Below are 18,516 nucleotides of genomic sequence, written 5' to 3'. Positions count from 1 at the left end.
GAGCAAGGTGGCCCATGGGTCATTTGTATTGATAATGTTTTTTCTTCAATTTTTAAAAAAAATAATTTAGCCGATGTTACATGCTCAATCACATGCATTCAATAGTCAGTCAAATGTACAATTGCAAAATGGCAATTTAAGATTCTGCAAAAATCATGAGAAAAAGACAAGATTATGAAAGGTTTAAATAGCCTTTATTTACCCTGCGGTAACGTTATATGTACTGAGAAGACAATCCAATTATTTTCTTGTGAGGAGTTGACATACTTCAAACTGAAATCTGCGATCCCTCGAAAGAAAATAAAATAAACGAGAAATGAATCAAGTACAAAAAAAATGATAAAGCAATTGCAATTCAGTATTGTCAACCCATGGTCAAAATCATGAAAATCTCCTTTCTTTTTATATGTTTAAAGTGAAAATATAGAGAGTAAAATATATTAAAATTAGTTACGTGTATGCGATGTTTCAAACATATCAAATGAAAACAGCTAGGTCACATCTTAAATTATCATGCAATTAAAAAAAAATCATCTTCAGTTACTCAGTATTTAAATTTGATGCACAGGGTATTTGAATTCGTTTGATATATATACTTAATATATTATACAGTGTTATAAGGGGTGTGAAGAAAGTTTGTTCGATGATGAACTATATTTGAAATTTTAAAGAACATATGGTGTTAAACTAATGAGATGGATTTTCTAGCTTAACAAAATTACAAGATTGTGCTTTAGATTTTGCAATTAATTTTGTAGCAGGAGATTATAGTTTTCTCCTACGTATATGAAAGTTTATAGAAATATCTTAATATGGCACTCAAACGACAGAAGTGCTGTCATTTAGTGTGAAAGTATAGGATTCTTCACAGCTTATCTAATGAGTTTCAAAAAGCATTTGACACAGTTAATCATGATATTTTGTGTGAGAATCCTACTGCTATTGATATTCAATCAATCGAATGGTTTAAATCATATTTGTGCAACAGGAAACAACTTGTAAATGCTAATAATATAAATTCTACATTATTTGACGTAAAATGCGGAGTACCTCAAGGAAGTTTGCTTGGGCCTCTTTTATTTTTAGTCTATGTCAATGACTAATTACAGTCTTGTATAGACCATGAATGTAAAGTACTTTTATATGCTGATGATACTGCTATACTTTTTTTCCACAAAGATCCAGATGTTATTTCTAAAAACTCTCTTGTATGTTAGAACTCTGTCAAGATTGGTGAGTTGACAATAAGTTATCTCTACATTTGGGTAAAACGGAGAGCATTTCATTTAGTACTCGAAGAAAACTTGATAAGTTCAATCTTGATTTTTTTTTCATTATTTTGTTATTGTCAGAATTGAACAAAAACATGTTTGAAATATTTGGTTGTATTTTTAAATAATGTATTCTCTGGTGAAAAAAATTGTTGAAAATATTATCAGCAAGACAAATCAGCGACTGAAATTTCTTTTTAGATATAAAGATTGTTTATCTTTTTTGTCAAGAAAATGTTTATGTTCAGCTTAAATCCAGTGTCATTTCGACTATGCTTGCTCTTGTTGGTTATGAAGGTTTGACAAAAAATATGAAAAATAGACTACAAGTTGCTCAAACCAAAGTTATCAGGTTTATACTCAATAGCCATCAAAGGAAGAGAAATTTGGAAAAAAAAAAGTCTTCTTGAATGTTAGTATTGGAGTTTCTCAACTCCGACTTAATCCTGTGTTTAATATTTTTCATGAGAAATGTCCAAATTATTTATCTGAGCATTTTATTTAAAACTCTACTAGAACAACTAGGTCCAGCAAGTTGAACTTTTTTATCCCAAGAATTGTTAAGTCAGAGTTGTATACTTTCTCTTAAAATGGTACTGTAAATCACTAAATTTTCGCGACACCTTATTTTCGCGAGATAGTCATTGACTCTTGATTAGCGAGACAAAATGTTCGCGAGTTGTGGTTATTGCCATATATATTCTTAAGGAATACTATTATACATGTTATACGCGAGAATTAAAATTTCGCGAGCACACTGTCTCGCGTAATTACGCGAAAATAAAGTTCTCGCGAATAAAAAGTGATTTACAGTATCAGGGAGTGGAATTCACTTCCAGATGAGATAAAATCCATCAAAAACAAAGCTCTTTTCAAAAAAGAATTAAAAAAACACCTTTTATTTCAAATGCGTTCAATATCTGAAAATGACTTTTATTCTATAAGCTTCTTAAAACATACATATTGTCTTATTTATTTATGTTCTATTTATTCTTATTCAACCATGGCATTTAGTGCTAAGTAGGTTAATTACTATTACAATCTATGAGGACCCCATTGGAAATAAGCACATTATTGCTTTCATGGCTCATCCTGGCTATATGACTATACTTAGTACAAAAATTATATAGTTACCCGCCATTCTCCTAGTCTCATTTAGATATACTGAATTAAATGTTTTTCTTAAATACTTGTCTTTTATGATATAATGTTTGTGTTTTATTACAATTGTATTTTTTACGAAATCTTACGATTTCTTTGGATTCCATGTGCCAATTATGTTCTTATGTGTCTATCTTATGCTATATGACATGTGCCATTTCCTGAATAAGCAAGCAAGCAAGCAAACAAACAAACAAGCTTAGGAATAAGAAAGAATAATCATATAATCCTATAATTGACCTACTCATAATTATCGTTATGGACACTGTTGACTCCACGCAAAACAAAACCGTCAGGAACAAAATACGCTACTGGATCATCAAAGTTATTCAGCCATCCAGTCCATCTGCAATTACGGTAATAGTAATCTGAAGAAAAAAGTTGGAGTATTCTTTTGAATTTAATAATATCCTGTATGTTCCCTGTATTTGATATGGCTTGTATCGTAGAGTATCCGTCGCCTGCTTTTAGCTTCATTTAAGATGTATTTAAATCTAAGAGCTACAAGCATTTAGTTCATGCAATTTTTTTTTCAAATGATTTTTTCTTTTTAGCACATACATATAATTATGTAGCGATACCGCTAATTAACACTAGAATAAACAAGGAAAGAATGAGAATTATATTTAGTATTATAGTTTACATTCTTGCTAAGTTATAATAAAATCAGACCAAATTTGTGCGGATAGTAAAGTTGTCAAAGTATTTCACTATGTACATGTACAGTTCCTGTTTTAGCAACCATGACAAAACCATCATCGAAATTAAACACTGATTTAAGAAAATTGTGTATGTTGTGAGGAAGGTTTTGTTGACTTGAAATCTGTGGAAAAATATATAGCTTATGGAGATTATATATAGACAAATGGACGACGAAATCTTATTCATCGCATAAGCTCTGGACAATTTAGCAAAGAATTCTCTTCTCTCTCCCTTCTAGATTGCTTTCAGTATGTATATTAAATAAGTTTTAAAAATCATGTGTGATTCGTAAGAAATTAAAGATAAGCAATTCAAATGTACTGAAATATTTTATACTTGCTTTTTCTTGAAATGAAAATGGGTAGTGATCTTAAATTATTCAATAATTATTTGTACAAATATGTTGGGGCCGAAGAATTTTATTATGCAGCTACTTAGTGTTAGACTCTCTGTTGTCGATAAAAAAGATTTTATTTATTAATTAGTAATGTTATATTTTACAAAATAATATTAAATTCTTGTCTTGACATTCCTAACGAAATCAAATATGTTTCACCTCAAACTTCAATGTAAAATTCCATTATTTAAAATAAAAAGAATCATTTTAACAAACTTGAACTTTTTGGTCCACAGCAACGAAATTTGTGACGTCTGTCTTCATAAGAATCGCGGTGATAACTTGCCATTCCATTAATGTACCCTGCACCAGGACATTGAAAATGGACAACTTGGTCAAAGTCGTTGACGTATCCTTTAAGAATATAATAAAGTCATCGAGCAAATATTATAGCTAATAAGATTGCTTTAAAAAATGTTGCTACATATAATGGATGCGAAATAAGAAGAACTAAAACTCTCCTTTCCCTCCACGTACTAAGTTAATTAGTATTTCACTTTTTTTTCATGATAAACAAAAAAAAATACTATTGAATATGTAAAAATGTTTAGATTTTCTTAGTATTTGTTTTTTTTTTGTCTTTGCATAGCAATTTGTAATTTTCCAAAACACTTCATGAAATTTAGTATTTAAAAATTGATTTGTCTTCAATAAACCCACCAGTCCATTCACAGTTCACAGCTACATCTGAACTTCTTATAACATTTCCACAGTGGAGTTCATAACGCCTGTCTTCGTAATCATCTCGATGATATGACACAACAGCGTCGATGGCTTGGGTTTGCAGAGGACACTGAAAGTTTAATGGACGGTCCCATTCGTTCTTCCAGGTAAAAACCATTTGAAAATAAAGCACCAGACATAGACCCAGAAGCAGTTGCGGCAGACTATTCATCTTATAAGAAAACACAAAAACGAAGCTTATCTAGACTGATTGATTAAGCAATTACATACAAGTATCAATCTTATAAAAATAATCAAATTAGAGGTCAGTTCTTAATGAGGATGAACAATTTAGCTACTATCCCCCCTTGTATGTACTAATTTTAAAAGAAGAATTAAATTGAAAATTTGGACCGGTTTCTGCCTTAAAATAAGGGCTTTTTTTTGTTAAGCTTAGCTCTTGAGTACTTGACCTAGCCATTTATAATACGTTGCATATGCGAAAAAGATCTTACAATATTTAATTATCCGACTGTATGAAATTGAACCACATTATTATTCTGATCTGAAAATGTTTTGCTCATATTGATGTGTTATACATAATGTGACGATATCTAACAGAAAACAAAAAAAAAAATTAAAAAGATTGCAAACTCTGATCCAAAATGTATATATTTAAGAAATAAATAACAAGTTTATAAACTTCAATGGGAATTGAAGTGGGTCGGTACGTGATCAAATCTTCTGAGAAGGCCTTCGGCCTTCACAGGATTTGATCACGTGACCGACCCACTTCAATTCCCATTGAAGTTTATTAACTTGTTATTTATTTCTTAAATGATAGACCTGCTTTGGATGATTTACTTCACATTCCATGTTTTCGCAGCACAGTTAAGGTTACAAATGGAAATATCCGCGATTTTTTAAGATAAAAAATACATACTTTATTAGGATGGGCGAATCTTTTTAGGAATTCACTGATATAAAAAAAATGTAATGTGGTTTAAATCTACATGTTGGTGACATTTCGATTTTTTATTCAGACTTGTCATATGATGTCGACGTCACATGACTTTGGCAATTATACTGGCAGTTTAGAGGTCATCTATCAATTTCAATATTGCAAGGGCATAATCAACTTAAAAATCTTAGTTTATTTTATAATCCTTTTCAATACTATATGTAGTTTGTGAAAAGTGCTGCGAACCTATATAGATTTCCTTTTTTGATTGGTAAAATTTAATTTGTTGGACGGCAGGTTAAATATTTTGCTGGTCAACTACATTAAATATAGCTATAATTAATTTATTTCCAAGATTTCAAGAGGTTCGCAGCACTTTTCAAATATCTTAATGACCTTGTCAGCAAATACAATTTATCATTGAATAAAATGCTGACTGACGTTTTTCATACCAATTGTTAGTCCATTATTTATACATTGAATTAACCACGGATTTTTTCCGTTATTTCCTGATTATGACAACGAGCACACGGCGGGTGTGACCGGTCGGCAGGGGATGCTCACTCCTCCATGGCACCTGATCCCACCTCTGATGTTTCGGAGGTCCGTGTTTGCTCTGCTCTTATTTTGTATATTTGTTTAATGGACGTTGAGATTGAATACTGTTCGTTATTTCCATATCCTTCTTGAGTTTATGTGTAAAATTTTGACAAGATACATTGAGGGTATGCCCTTGCAATAAATCGATTTATTAGGGCCCTTCCATTATTTTTTCAATGAATCTGCATACAAACACACGACAGAAGCGCTTGTCTGGAGAATGCACGTACAGTTTATAAATAAAATACTAAAATAGACATCGCATCCAAGTTAATGGGTTTTTATTTTACTGCAAATAATATTTTATTTGAGAACAAAAGACATTTTTCATTGTACAAAATGTGACTTGATCAGCCTCTCACTGTGTAAAAACTGCGTCATTTTTTGCGAGATGACGTCACATTGACAAGTATACATTGCTATCGATGCATCGTTTGTATACTGTTGTGTCGGATTTAACAAACGACAAAACTGCATGTAATAGTAAGTTGTATGTAGTATACAGCTATCCAGCTGTTTGAATTAGCAAATAATTTCATTTTGTGGTATTCTGAACACCTTATATTATGCGTGACATCATAGTAAACATTTCCCGTACAAATTAGGCCCCGCCTCCTTACTGTAACCTTAACTGTGCTACGTTATTTTTTAGACCATATTTATATCTGAGCTGAATGTATTCAAATACGACCGTTTTCTTTAGAATTGCATCACATTGCAATTAAGCAAAGCCTACAAATAACTTTGATAGATTACATGGACTCTCAAAGAAATCTTTATTTTTATCTGAAATAAAAGCACTAACTCATAAATATCTCTCTTCTCCTCTCTCTCTCTCTCTCTCTCTCTCTCTCTCTCTCTCTCTCTCTCTCTCTCTCTCTCTCTCTCTCAAGCAAATGACACTATTAATTGTAGACGTACATTGTATACACATTACAAATTTAAAATGTACCAACCTTTTTTGTGTGTACAATAAATTAGTCTTACTATATATGAGTCCTCCTAACATTAAACTTCAACACTTATATGAATATGAATATATAATAGTTTGTGGCAAACATCTGTTCCATTTCATTGACACTCCATTTATTTCAACATTTTTCAAAAACATTTTAATTTCAGAAAATTAGCAGTATTAGTGGGAATTATATAATCAAAGTAGTTTTTACCTGTCCATTCAAATTATATAACTGACAAACTAGAAACAGATGTTTTAAAAAGAGATCAATATATTGAAATCTAATCATACAGTCATATCTAAAACTGCTTTCATTGCTTAAATTGATATTTTTTTCAGAACACGTGTTTCCAAATATTTCCAAAGATGACTACTTCAAAAACTAATGAACACTGAAACGTAATTTTAATCGTTTTACGGAAGTCACACTATCAGTTCACGAACTTTTTGATCACTTCTCGTATATAATTGAGTCAAATGCTGACTGACGTTTTTCATACCAATTGTAAGTCCATTATTTATATACTGAATTGACGACGGGTTTTCCGTTATTTCCCGATCATGACATGGAGCACACAGCGGGTGTGACCGGTCAGCAGGGAATGCTCACTCCTCCATGGCACCTGATCCTCTGATGCCTTGGAGCTCCTACTTTGTATTGTCTTATGGATACTTGAACATCATTATCACCACATGTTTTATGTAAACTGATAATAAGAAATGAATTTATATATAGTTGGTGCTAATTGTAGACGGGGGAAATATATGAGTGTTGAATTATACTTTTGAAGTTATCCACATTACAATTATTTTATTGATTTTTCAAAAAAGAATGTGTAACCAAAGGACGTTTGTCTTTTAATGTCAAAGATTTGCGATATGATTGAAATAGAATCTAAATGAATCAGTAAAACTAATCTTCGAAATAGATTTATTTTATAATGAATTCACAATTTTATTGTCATTCAAATACAATCAATGTAGATCTGACGTAATAAAAAAGTAACAACTCGACTTAAGAAAGAATTAAAAAAAAAACGTGATACGCGATTACAGTCTTTAAGGGCAATTCTTTTAAACCAATTGAATCAATATCATTGTTTGCTGTAATTTTAGAAGGGAGGAGATTTTGACCCTCCTCCTCCCCTTCAACCACCGGTGCTTATTATGTGTTCAAATGCAGCTAGTCATATCATGTTTTGTCAATCTGTATTTTGCTTGTTGTCAATTAAAGATTGTTACTAGTTCTTTTTCTACAATAACTTTTAGGAACTTAAATAAAGTTAGTGCCAATATTGTTTTATTCAAGCTAGTCCCAATTGTTTTGCCATTTTATTTTAAGTATGGGCATGTTTTTTAATCAAGTCTCATCTTTTTTGTCATTTTTAGTCATGTATGTTTTATTGTGTACATATTTATAGAGATCTATATGCATTGTTATTCTATATTAATTAAGGCAAATTTAAGATATGCATTTCATTTTTTATTGTATGTACCTTTTGGGTTGTTTTTAATTTTTTTTTATTGTGACAGGTGTAACATATATTTAATATCAAACAATACTGCTGTATATTTTATTGGCATTTGTAATAAATGCTCTTAATTTTCAATTCAAATATTTGTTGATGTCATTTTCGGCAAAAAAAAAAAAAAACGGAGCAGAGTAGATTATGGCAGAAAAATGAGGATTCGTACTTGAAGCAAAAATAGACGATGGAATAAAATTAATTATTTTCCTGTATCTGCTTCTTTTCTATGTAAGTTTTTAAGGATTATCAACAAATAAGGTCGGCGCACTACATACCTTATTTTGTTTCAAAGACACAAAATGTTCAATATAATCAAGATATTCCAAGAATGTTGGATATTGCTGTACAAAGAAAAACACTGCAGTTGTTTGGTAACTATCCGTTATATTTTGGTTTTGGTTTATAACGGGAAAAATCATAGTTTAATTCAATTTTTTAAAGTTTTTTTTTATTTTCAATCAAATGAGGAGGAACAAAATTCGTGTAACAATTATTTTTTTTATATTCCCAGTATGCTATGCATTTTTATTGGCTCTTTGCATAGAAATCCCTATACCAAGCGTCGGATACCTACGGGTGATCTCGCCTTCACTTACCAGTAATGAGTAAAAGACAAGATCACTATTGGGCATCCGATGATGTCCTGTACTTCGATTTAAGGATATACATACCACAAACAAAATTTTCTTTTCTCCCACACAGAAGAGTTAATCTGGCACATGTAATATTTCTTATTTTTTGAACTTTTTGAAAAACATATTGAACAGTAAATTTGCTTTTTTGCAATTTTTGCCAAATTTTGTGGCTTTGTCAAACATTCAGTCGTTAAAGTTTTAAAGGACATATCACATTAAAAGTGAGTGTGGCACCCGATTAAGGAAAGATCTTAAATTTTGATTGTGTTACTTAAGAAATAAATAACAAGTTTATAAACTTCAATGGGAATTATTGAAGTGGGTTGGTCACGTGATCAAATCCTGTGAAGGCCGAAGGCCTTCTCAGAAGATTTGATCACGTACCGACCCACTTCAATTCCCACTGAAGTTTATAAACTTGTTATTTATTACTTATATATACATTTGAGACAGAAAATTGAATATTTTCGAATTTAAATTATTGCACTAACCGTCCGTCGTAGATTTTGAAAATGAAAGGTGTAAATCGGCTTGCATGGCGGTTACGCTTCAAATTCATTAGGCTAAGGAATCTATTTCGAAGGGAATATTTTGTGAAAGGCTACTTGTGATCAGTAATAGTGAACAGATTGTTGTCTGTGAATATTTTTACTCGTAAAAAAATTATAATCGATGCTGAATAGACACAAGAAACACGTCCGAAGTTTGATGATAAAAAGTTTGAGGAATTTCGGTCGCCAGAAAGGGATGGATGGATCCGATGGATTGAGACACTTGTCCGAGCCAGTTAATTAGCAATTTGATCAAAAACATTCAACGGTTTCAGTAACTAAAGGCATACTTATCGTAAAACACTGATAAACATGGAGACACTGGCGACAGCTTTAGATCCTACATTGAACTAAGAAAACGCCGAGGTGTTTGGCAGCTGTTCATGGCATGATTGCAATGATATTTTTCAACAGATTTACACATTTATCGTGAGTAAATTTAAAGATAAAATGAAAGTTTATCATGAAAATTTAACCAAAGGTCTACCACAAAATATGATGAACGTTCAGCTGACAAAAGTGAAGAAAAATGTAAACAAACGCTAGGCTCCTAGTTTTCTCTTTGTATACACGTTGAATCAATAGCTAGCCCCAAAACTGTATGAAATACTTGTTTACATTTTAAATAAAATAATAACTATCATTTTACTTGCTTATTTTGTTCATTTTTATACATGATAAGCAAGTAGAGCAGGTCATTTCATAATTTATGTACCGGTAGATATTATTGCGCCATGTGATTAGGTCACGTATTGACCTCTGACCTCTGACAAACTTCATACAGAATTGAAGATATTTTCTCTCTGTATGTTTATATAATGGAGAGATAACACATATGTATAAATTTATCCTTAATACACATGCGGAATGGTCGAGGTCTTTGTAGCCTCAAAAATAAGACCCGGAGTGCGGAAGACGATTGCATAATAAAGATCCCTTTCTGTTCAGTTGCCCCGGGTTCCAAGAAAAAGACCCTTTTAATGAAATATTTTTAAGTCTCTACATGAGTTGAAAATTCCGGGAAGTATTTCTATAACAATACACAATCAATCATTTATCACAAGACACTGAATCGGAAGAATATAGTCCTAACTGCAACAACTACAGCAGAGGTTTTTAGAAGACATCTTTATTGGAATTGATAACATCTTAAGCAGATTTAAAGGTAGCTAAATATCATAGGATATAAAATTTTATTATCCACTCATCTAGACATAAATTTAGTTTTTTTTTCATTCATGGTGAAAGTGATAACTATGTATAGCAACTATGACAATTAAAGAAAATAATATTCGACTTAAATATACAATGCAAGTTTCCATCTTCGTTTGTGTGTTAACACTGTGATATATAATTATAATTATTATGATATAATTATGTTTCAGTATGTAAACATAAAAAAGAGGAAATACTTAAGCATTTAGTGTAATAAAAAAAACTTCAAAAAAAGTACATTTTTTTTCTTTCTTTTTAGGATTGAATAAGAAATATGAATGTCAATCAGGAGAATAGGACAGGTATTTTTAAAAACTTTTTCTGTGGAATTTTAGTTTAATTCTTAAGCATTTATTTGACATACTGTAAAATTAATATATTTAATTTGGCTTTTGGTGAAATTATTCTTTATCAAATACAATTCATCTGAAAAATTGTCAAACAAGTTATAAAGACAACTATTGAACATTTCAATCTTCTTTTTAAAAATTGTCTCAGCTTGAAAACGTTTCAAAGAAGAAACTGTTCTCCTTCTGCTAAGTTAGCAAAATCATACTTTTTGTCACGCGTTTTTAAAAAAAAATTGTCTGAAAACAGGATAGGAAAATATTTATTTAGAAACAATGCACATAAATAAAGAAGAAAAGTATCAATAAATTTGATTTCAAGTATTCCAGAAAACAAGGAAATCTACGTTTGAGTGCATGCTTAAAGGGACTTGGACACAGTTTTAACTGAATTTTTTAAAACCGATTTTAATCCTTACAATTCCTAATTAAGGCATAATCTAATGATTAGCAAAAATGTTAACATCATTTATCGATTAATAAGCGAGATACAGAACTTATAGTTCTTCAAAATGTAAACAGGGCTCGTGCCTTGTTTTTGTTTACATATAGAAAATATTTTATTAATTGCAAAATCAAATTCAGCAAATCATAGAAACTGACTATTTGTATTTAGAATTAAATTCTTAATTCGAATTATCTGTTTTGAATGAATATTTGTTAGTGTATTTATGTATGTAAACAAAACATGACACGGACCCTGTTTACATAAAAAAGTTTTGGAGCTCTAAATCTCTCTTGTATCTGGACAACTGAAGTTCAAATTTTTAATAATCAATATAAAGACCTTAGTTGAATATTTATGAAAATTAAAAAAAAAAAAAATTAGTTGAAACTGTGTCTATGCCCCTTTAAGTGTGTTATATACTGAGATACTGAGACTAAGTTAAGCAAAACTTTGAAATCTCAAATAATATACAGAGTAATATTCCAATCAATTTCCTCCATATCTAGAAATAATTATTCCTTTATTAAATATTGATTAATCAAATAATTTTTTTCATTATTTGCAAAAAATTTGAAAAACAAGATTCTATACCATAGATCTTTAAAAGAAGCTAGAATATACGTTATCAGGTATCATTTGTACAGATTTATTGCAAGATACCATTACATGTACCAATTACAAGATTTTGCCACATGTCAAATCCATACTTCACTTTAAAACCTTCAATTGTGTACTCTTCGTTAAAATTTTCGACTTTACCTAAAATGAGCTTGAGGCTGAAATTATATATCTTAAGCAAAATTTTTAAAGAGCACAATTGTTTCGAAGCTACACGTGAAAACATTAATACCTGTTGTATGACCATTTAAAATCAAGTTTATTATAATTATTATCAAAAAAGTCTTATTCTCCCGAAGAAAGTTTTGAACAATTACTGGAAATTTAATGAATTGTTAAGGGGGATGTACAAGCCATATTTGATCTAGTCTGGTGTAAACTAAGAAATACCAAGAATGCGCTTAATACTCTACCAAACTAGCCCAAAGTTACTCAAAGTGCTAATGCACTAATTACCTACTGTTAGAGACCAAAATTAGTAAACAATTAAGTTTATTTTGTCTTAATCAGAAGAAAATTAATCATGTTAGAACTGCGCAGCTACAGCAGTCATGAGATGAAAAATGCATTGAAAATGGGGTTAGTTTGATTCATTGATAATATGGCTACAACCATTTGTTTCGTTTTTTTCTTGTCATTATCCATAATTCTTGAAAATTTGATTTTTCATATGGGTGTCTTCCTGAGGCCATGTGTTTATTTTGGTCCGCCATTCCTCTGTCACACAGAGTTCGAATAACAATGATTTTAGAATAAATGCGACCATAGTAACATCAAGACAAGAAATTACTAAGTAATAATCATTAGGTAATATTACTTACTACTTTTATTTGTTGCATCGCATCGTCTGATTAATGAAAAAACGCGATTTTAACCTCACTCCAGCAAATCGGGAAAAATTGTTCTATTTACAACTCGAAATTCCTCGATAATATTAATCCATTAAGCACATGGTTGGCATTTGCATATATCTGCTGTGGATGAATCCGTTTATTACCATGATTATATTTAATTTTTATGGAACAAGTCTTGATAATTTGTTGGTTACTTTAAAACTCAAGAAAAAAAAGATAAAAATGTCCTAAACATATGTGTTTACGTTGGGTCTTTTTTCTGTGGCGATAGAAGTTATTTTCAAATGGGGCACTGCAAGGAGGATGCTTAGCATTTAATTTGAAAATGTTAAACAATATGCAGTGCATGAAAAATAAATTGTAATTACATGTCTTACATTCGAAAAGTTGGTACATATGTCTATTTTGTTTAGAAGCTAGATAGAAAAAATAGGCAGTTATAGGATATCCTTCAGGCACCTCACATAAATAGCAAGAATGTTTGCAATGACCCACTCATTGTATGGAGTAATGTTTGGACACAAAAACGCATCATGTCTCATTATGTTGACAACGTTGTAAGCTCTCGCTCATTGAACATGCGAATCTTAATAAAATATAATGAGTTGTTTCTATGAAATTTAGAAGCGAGCACAATGTTTGCAAAGAAAGGTCCATTGCATATATGCTATGTCTATCATCGCAAAAAAGTGAGTGCTACCCCCCCCCCCCCCTTTCCCCCGAAAATCCTATGTTTGTTTTTCAAAATAGTGTCAAAGATTTTTTAAAATTGCATTACTAAGTATGTGATGGAACATGTACTAGCCTTATAATACCACTTGTTATAAAAATAAAAAATACTGCCTAGAAATGACCCGACTCATTTTTTTAACATTCCATTACACGATATTTTTTTTCTTTTTCTTCCGTCAACAATTCTGTTTAAATTTTAAGGATTTTTTTTTTCTCACCTATAAATACGGACCCAATAATCTTTCCCTGAGTTGGGAGGACCACCAAACATCATTTTAAAGATGTTTATAGGTTGATTTTTTCTCTTTACTTTGTACAATTGTAATTTTGAAAATATGGGCAAATAGAAAAAAAGTTATTCATTAAATCTCCTAACCCACTCTGAATGATTTCATGCCTTTTCAACTGTTGCTCCTCTGTGATGAAAATTATAAATGCATGTTTATTTGACAGAATATACGAGGGGTGATCAAAAAATAAACAATATCTTAGGTATTTGATATTTATTATTGTTGAAATATTGAAGTATTTTTCAAAGTGTAAAATTTTAATTGAAGGTCTTTGATAACATATTGCTTTATTAAAAACACATCCCTTTTCAAACTTGCTTTCACCGGGCAACATAACAAGTATCATATTTAACCATCTGCCTTCCTTCACTAAAACGATATCCAATCATTGATTGAAATTATAGGAAGCCATTTAATAAACTGCTTCACATGAACAAATTCTTATACGCTACTTCAAAGGCATTTCTAAGATATACATGTGCCACGAGTTCCATTGAGACAACCATTTTTCGTCAAAAGTACCTGAATAATGACGTCATTTTCAGATTGACATCACAAACAAGGATGAAAACTTCAGCATATGCTATTTATAGAACTTGTGTTTGGCTATCTAATCTGAACTGTGGTTTTGTAGATATAGAGATATTTCGCGAAATTTTTGATAACGCTTCGTACTAGGAGGTACTAAAACAAGGTCATTCGTATCAATCTTATGTGTCTAATTTCTTTGTGTTTTATTGTAGATAATTAAATTTTAATAGATAATATAATTTATCTGTGGCAAACTTACAAACTCTTAATTTTTAACTTTGATGGTGCTCATTTTTCCTTACCTGGAATCAAAGAGTTTAATTTTTTTTAATATCAATGCGTAAACTATATAAAAACTGTTCGATAATAATACTAAATAAATTACTTCAAGCCACACTATAACACCTTTCCTCTTTTAAAAGTGTTCATATATTATTTGGAATATTTTTCAACTGTAATTCTCTTCTACATTTAAAGATTGTTATGCCCCTCCATATTAAGAAGAGGTCTGGAAAACAAGATTCTGTGCTAAAAATAGACCACGTGCTGCTATCCATGAACTACTTTCATGGTTCTTTACACTCTTTTTGAAGACAATGGTACATTGCTTTGAACTTGAAATTTTCATTTAAAAGTGCAAAAATTAGACATTTTCTCAACAAATGGTTGTAGAGAGAACATTAATGCACAGTTTGCATATTTTTTTGGATTTTTTAAGGCTTTGCTGAATTCTGTAGCTGCGCAGTTCTAAGGAGCATATCAAAAGCATTTTTCTGCAAAAGTATAGATTATTTATGCACAACATGCATTCGGTTATGCATATTTATTGTATCTTTATCAAAAAGACTTAAAATTTGATCAAAATATAATGTATTTTAGCCATTTGAAGAAATGTTTACATTTTGCTCTCACTGCACTAAATGTGGCCGTACATCCCCCTTAAGAGATCTAACGTGTTAGAAATGTATCATTATGAATATCAGACATGTGTACTTACATGTAAATAAATAATAATAATGATAATATTTTTTTTGTTAACAGGTTTCACTTCAGTTCACTTTATCACAAATGACCTGATAATAATTTCCTCGACTGTTGTTGGATTAACTATCATCGCATGCTTAGTAGCTTTCATTTATTGGTTCAGAAGGATCAGAGGAAAAGTCCGTTATGCGGAAAATTCGAAATACTGTTTGAAACACATCTTACGGACATTGATAAAAATCATTCTTTTTCTAGCCGATATTGTGAGTGATATTGCTATGACATACATTTACTGCATCGAAAATTACACTAAGGCTTTTATTTTGTCTTTGATATTTACTATATTTCCAGCCTTAGTACATATTATACCAATAATTTTAATAGTGCTAAAAGAGAAGGAAGTAGCTGAAAATAAAAGTAATGAAAAGAATGAAAATGATAGCGATCAGAAGAAAAAACATGATGAAAAGAAAGAAGATATGACTGAAAATAAATGTGATGAAAAGAATGGAAATGATGATGATCAGAAGAAAGAGAATGATGAAAAGAAAGACGATAAGGATAACACACAAAGAAAAAATGAAAATTATTATATTAATAAATTGATTTTTCTTAGCTGCTTATTTTTTTCACCATTTATCCAACTATTTTTGTAAGTACATGATTGTAATATCTTTCTCTTATTTATTTCATAATTTCGAAATAAATTTCAAATGAGAGAGAGAGAGAATTTACACCATGCCTCTCATTACAAATGTAAGCATTGGGGTAAAGGAACGTAGTGGCTTAAAAAATGATGATTTTAACGATGTTTACTTTTCTATAGAAAATATACATGTAGTTACAAATACTTTATGTGCGTGCCCCTATAATTATAATTTCAGGTTGACTGGAATTTTAGCCGTGGGGGCAATGCACAAAAGATCTGAAGAACTTGTAAGAATGGCATCTTTATTAGGACTGATTGAAACAACCTTTGAGTCTGCACCACAAATCATTGTACAAATTTTTATCAACATAGAAAATACAGACGATGGGGAGACAAAATCAAGTAAGCTAAAATCAATTATTCTTTAATAACCATAATGCAATGTACATCGGTGTTTGATCTTTGAATATTCTACATGTACAAGCGATACATATCTGTGAAAAATGCATAAATTACGGACTCCCGGATTTTCATCAGGCGAGTCAGCTACCTAAGAGGATTTCATATTTCTTCATATTTCCTTACACGTATTATTTAGGAAAACGAACAACAGCGTTTGTTTTCTGAATGCGCTTCCCAAACTGGGCTTTGCTATCAGCCTGATGTTTGCTCTGTATTCGCTCTGGGAACAACAGCAAACATGGACAGAGAACCTGTTGTCTCAATCTGTGGTTGTTTCTGGTCCGTACTTTATGTGTATTAAATTTTGTACATATTTATTGTTTAAAATAAAACATCCCTTTGTAGAATACTTCAGATATATTACCTTGGTTGGATCAGTGCTGGGACTTGCAAAATCAATGTACAACTTTAAACATGACGTTGAGAAAGGTGACAGAAGTAAGCTAACTTTACCAACGAAAATTTTGTCTTTTCTTTCTCGCATAGCAGAAATTGGACCAAGAGTTATAATTTTAGCATTGTTTGTTTCTGAGTTTAGATTTTACTCCGTTATTTTCTTTGCTGTCCATATTTTAATTACTTTTGGAATAGCTTTTGTTGCAGGCTATAATAATGGAGTTTTAGATGCATTTGAAAGAGAACGTGAAATTATGCTTTTGTTGCTTGGTAGCTTTGCAAACACGTTTTTCTTTTGCAAGTATAAGTTGTATGAAAACGTGAAGGAAGAAATGCAATCAAGAATTACAATAATGTTTTACATGTTTTATTACATTGAAAATGCAGTTTTGATTACGCTTTGGTGTGCAGTAACTAGAGACAAAGATGTTTGGTACTTTTATGCAAGTATTGCAGTAGCAATAGGAGCGTTACCTCTACACATTACATTGTTTAAGGGTTACCTTTATCTGAAATTTCATCAAAGGAGGTATAGAACTAAAAATGGTTATACCACTGAATCCGATGGAATCGAAAATAAATCTTAAGGCGATAATGCTTCGTGATCTCTCCAAATCTTACTCTGGTTTTGATAATTCCTCCCTTTAAAGAAAAAAAGTAGGTGTACTATGGATACTTTGCTCCTTGTCTAAAGAGCAAGGTATGATTTCAATACAACTCTTGCCCAATGATTTTCTTAAAAATGAATCTTAAATAAAAGATAAGAATTCATGTTTTCTGAATCATTGAAATTCCATGCAGAAAAAAACATACAAATCATTTGTCTCCCATGTGTTTTTAAATGGTAATTGTGACGTCATAAACATGTGAATTTTTCCGTATTTTCTTAAAAAGTGGCAGAAGACACCCATTTTCAGAAGAATTTTCTTTCAAATAACTATGTCCACAAGCATTGCCCACAAAGATTTTTAGATATGTGAATTTTCATTGAATTTTGTACAACATATCCAAAAAGTAAACTGGGCAACGGCTGTGGACACTATTTTCTGAAGGTTGTGTACTGTTTAACGTCCCTCTCCAGAATATTTTACTGATATGAAGACGTCACCATTGCCGGTGAAGGGCTGCAAATTTAGGCCTATGCTCGGCACTTACGGCCTTTGAGCAGGGAGGGATCTTTATCGTGCCACACCTGCTGTGACACTGGGCCTTGGTTTATACGGACTCATCCGAAGGACCGCCCCATTTAGTCGCCTTTTACGACAAGCAAGGGGGTACTGAGGACCTATTCTAACCCGGATCCCCACGGGAAATTACCCTTGAAATGAGTCATTTTCAGGCATTTCCTGTTTAAAGTAGAGAAATGCATCAAATTAATGACGTCATATTTCCAGAATGGTTTTCCATTATGTCATATTTTTATCTGATCTATCACAGTCATAAACTCGATTTATATTTAAGCCAATTTTAAAACTTTTTGAAAGCATTAAATTTTAGGGCACGATAAAGGTAAAACCATACCTTCTTCTTTACATTTAAAATTCCCTATATATTTATTCTTC

General features: G+C 31.1%; 2 protein-coding genes across 5 annotated transcripts; one reads left to right on the top strand and one right to left on the bottom strand.

Annotated features, from left to right (window-relative positions):
- Window positions 1-172: 172 nt before the first annotated feature.
- LOC134254370 (hemagglutinin/amebocyte aggregation factor-like) lies at window positions 173-6,755 on the bottom strand. The gene is made up of 5 exons (XM_062736898.1): window positions 6,712-6,755; window positions 4,192-4,426; window positions 3,748-3,885; window positions 2,677-2,800; window positions 173-289 (listed from the first exon to the last, which is right to left on the bottom strand). The coding sequence occupies exons 2-5, from the start codon at window positions 4,424-4,426 to the stop codon at window positions 241-243; spliced, it is 546 nt and encodes a 181-aa protein (XP_062592882.1). The 5' UTR covers window positions 6,712-6,755; the 3' UTR covers window positions 173-240.
- A 1,726-nt stretch (window positions 6,756-8,481) lies between these two features.
- On the top strand, window positions 8,482-17,762 carry LOC134254372 (uncharacterized). 4 transcript variants are annotated; one of them, XM_062736901.1, is made up of 6 exons: window positions 10,477-10,593; window positions 10,903-10,945; window positions 15,505-15,710; window positions 15,832-16,099; window positions 16,332-16,498; window positions 16,904-17,759. In XM_062736901.1, the coding sequence occupies exons 3-6, from the start codon at window positions 15,581-15,583 to the stop codon at window positions 17,539-17,541; spliced, it is 1,203 nt and encodes a 400-aa protein (XP_062592885.1). In that variant the 5' UTR covers window positions 10,477-10,593; window positions 10,903-10,945; window positions 15,505-15,580; the 3' UTR covers window positions 17,542-17,759. The 4 variants fall into 4 exon arrangements, with proteins under 4 accessions (XP_062592884.1, XP_062592886.1, XP_062592885.1 ...); XM_062736900.1 differs by lacking the exon at window positions 10,477-10,593 and adding an exon at window positions 8,482-8,613 and having other exon boundaries at window positions 15,505-16,099; window positions 16,904-17,758; XM_062736902.1 differs by having other exon boundaries at window positions 10,475-10,593; window positions 15,505-16,099; window positions 16,332-16,383; window positions 16,904-17,762.
- The last annotated feature ends 754 nt before the right edge of the window (window positions 17,763-18,516 follow it).

This window comes from Saccostrea cucullata, unplaced genomic scaffold (genome assembly GCF_032062105.1).
Source record: "Saccostrea cucullata isolate Sc308-1 unplaced genomic scaffold, CSIRO_AGI_Scuc_v1 ctg1279, whole genome shotgun sequence".
Lineage (NCBI taxonomy): Eukaryota > Metazoa > Mollusca > Bivalvia > Ostreida > Ostreidae > Saccostrea > Saccostrea cuccullata.
Note: the sequence above shows the minus strand (reverse complement) of the source record. Positions and strands in the feature narration are given on the sequence as shown.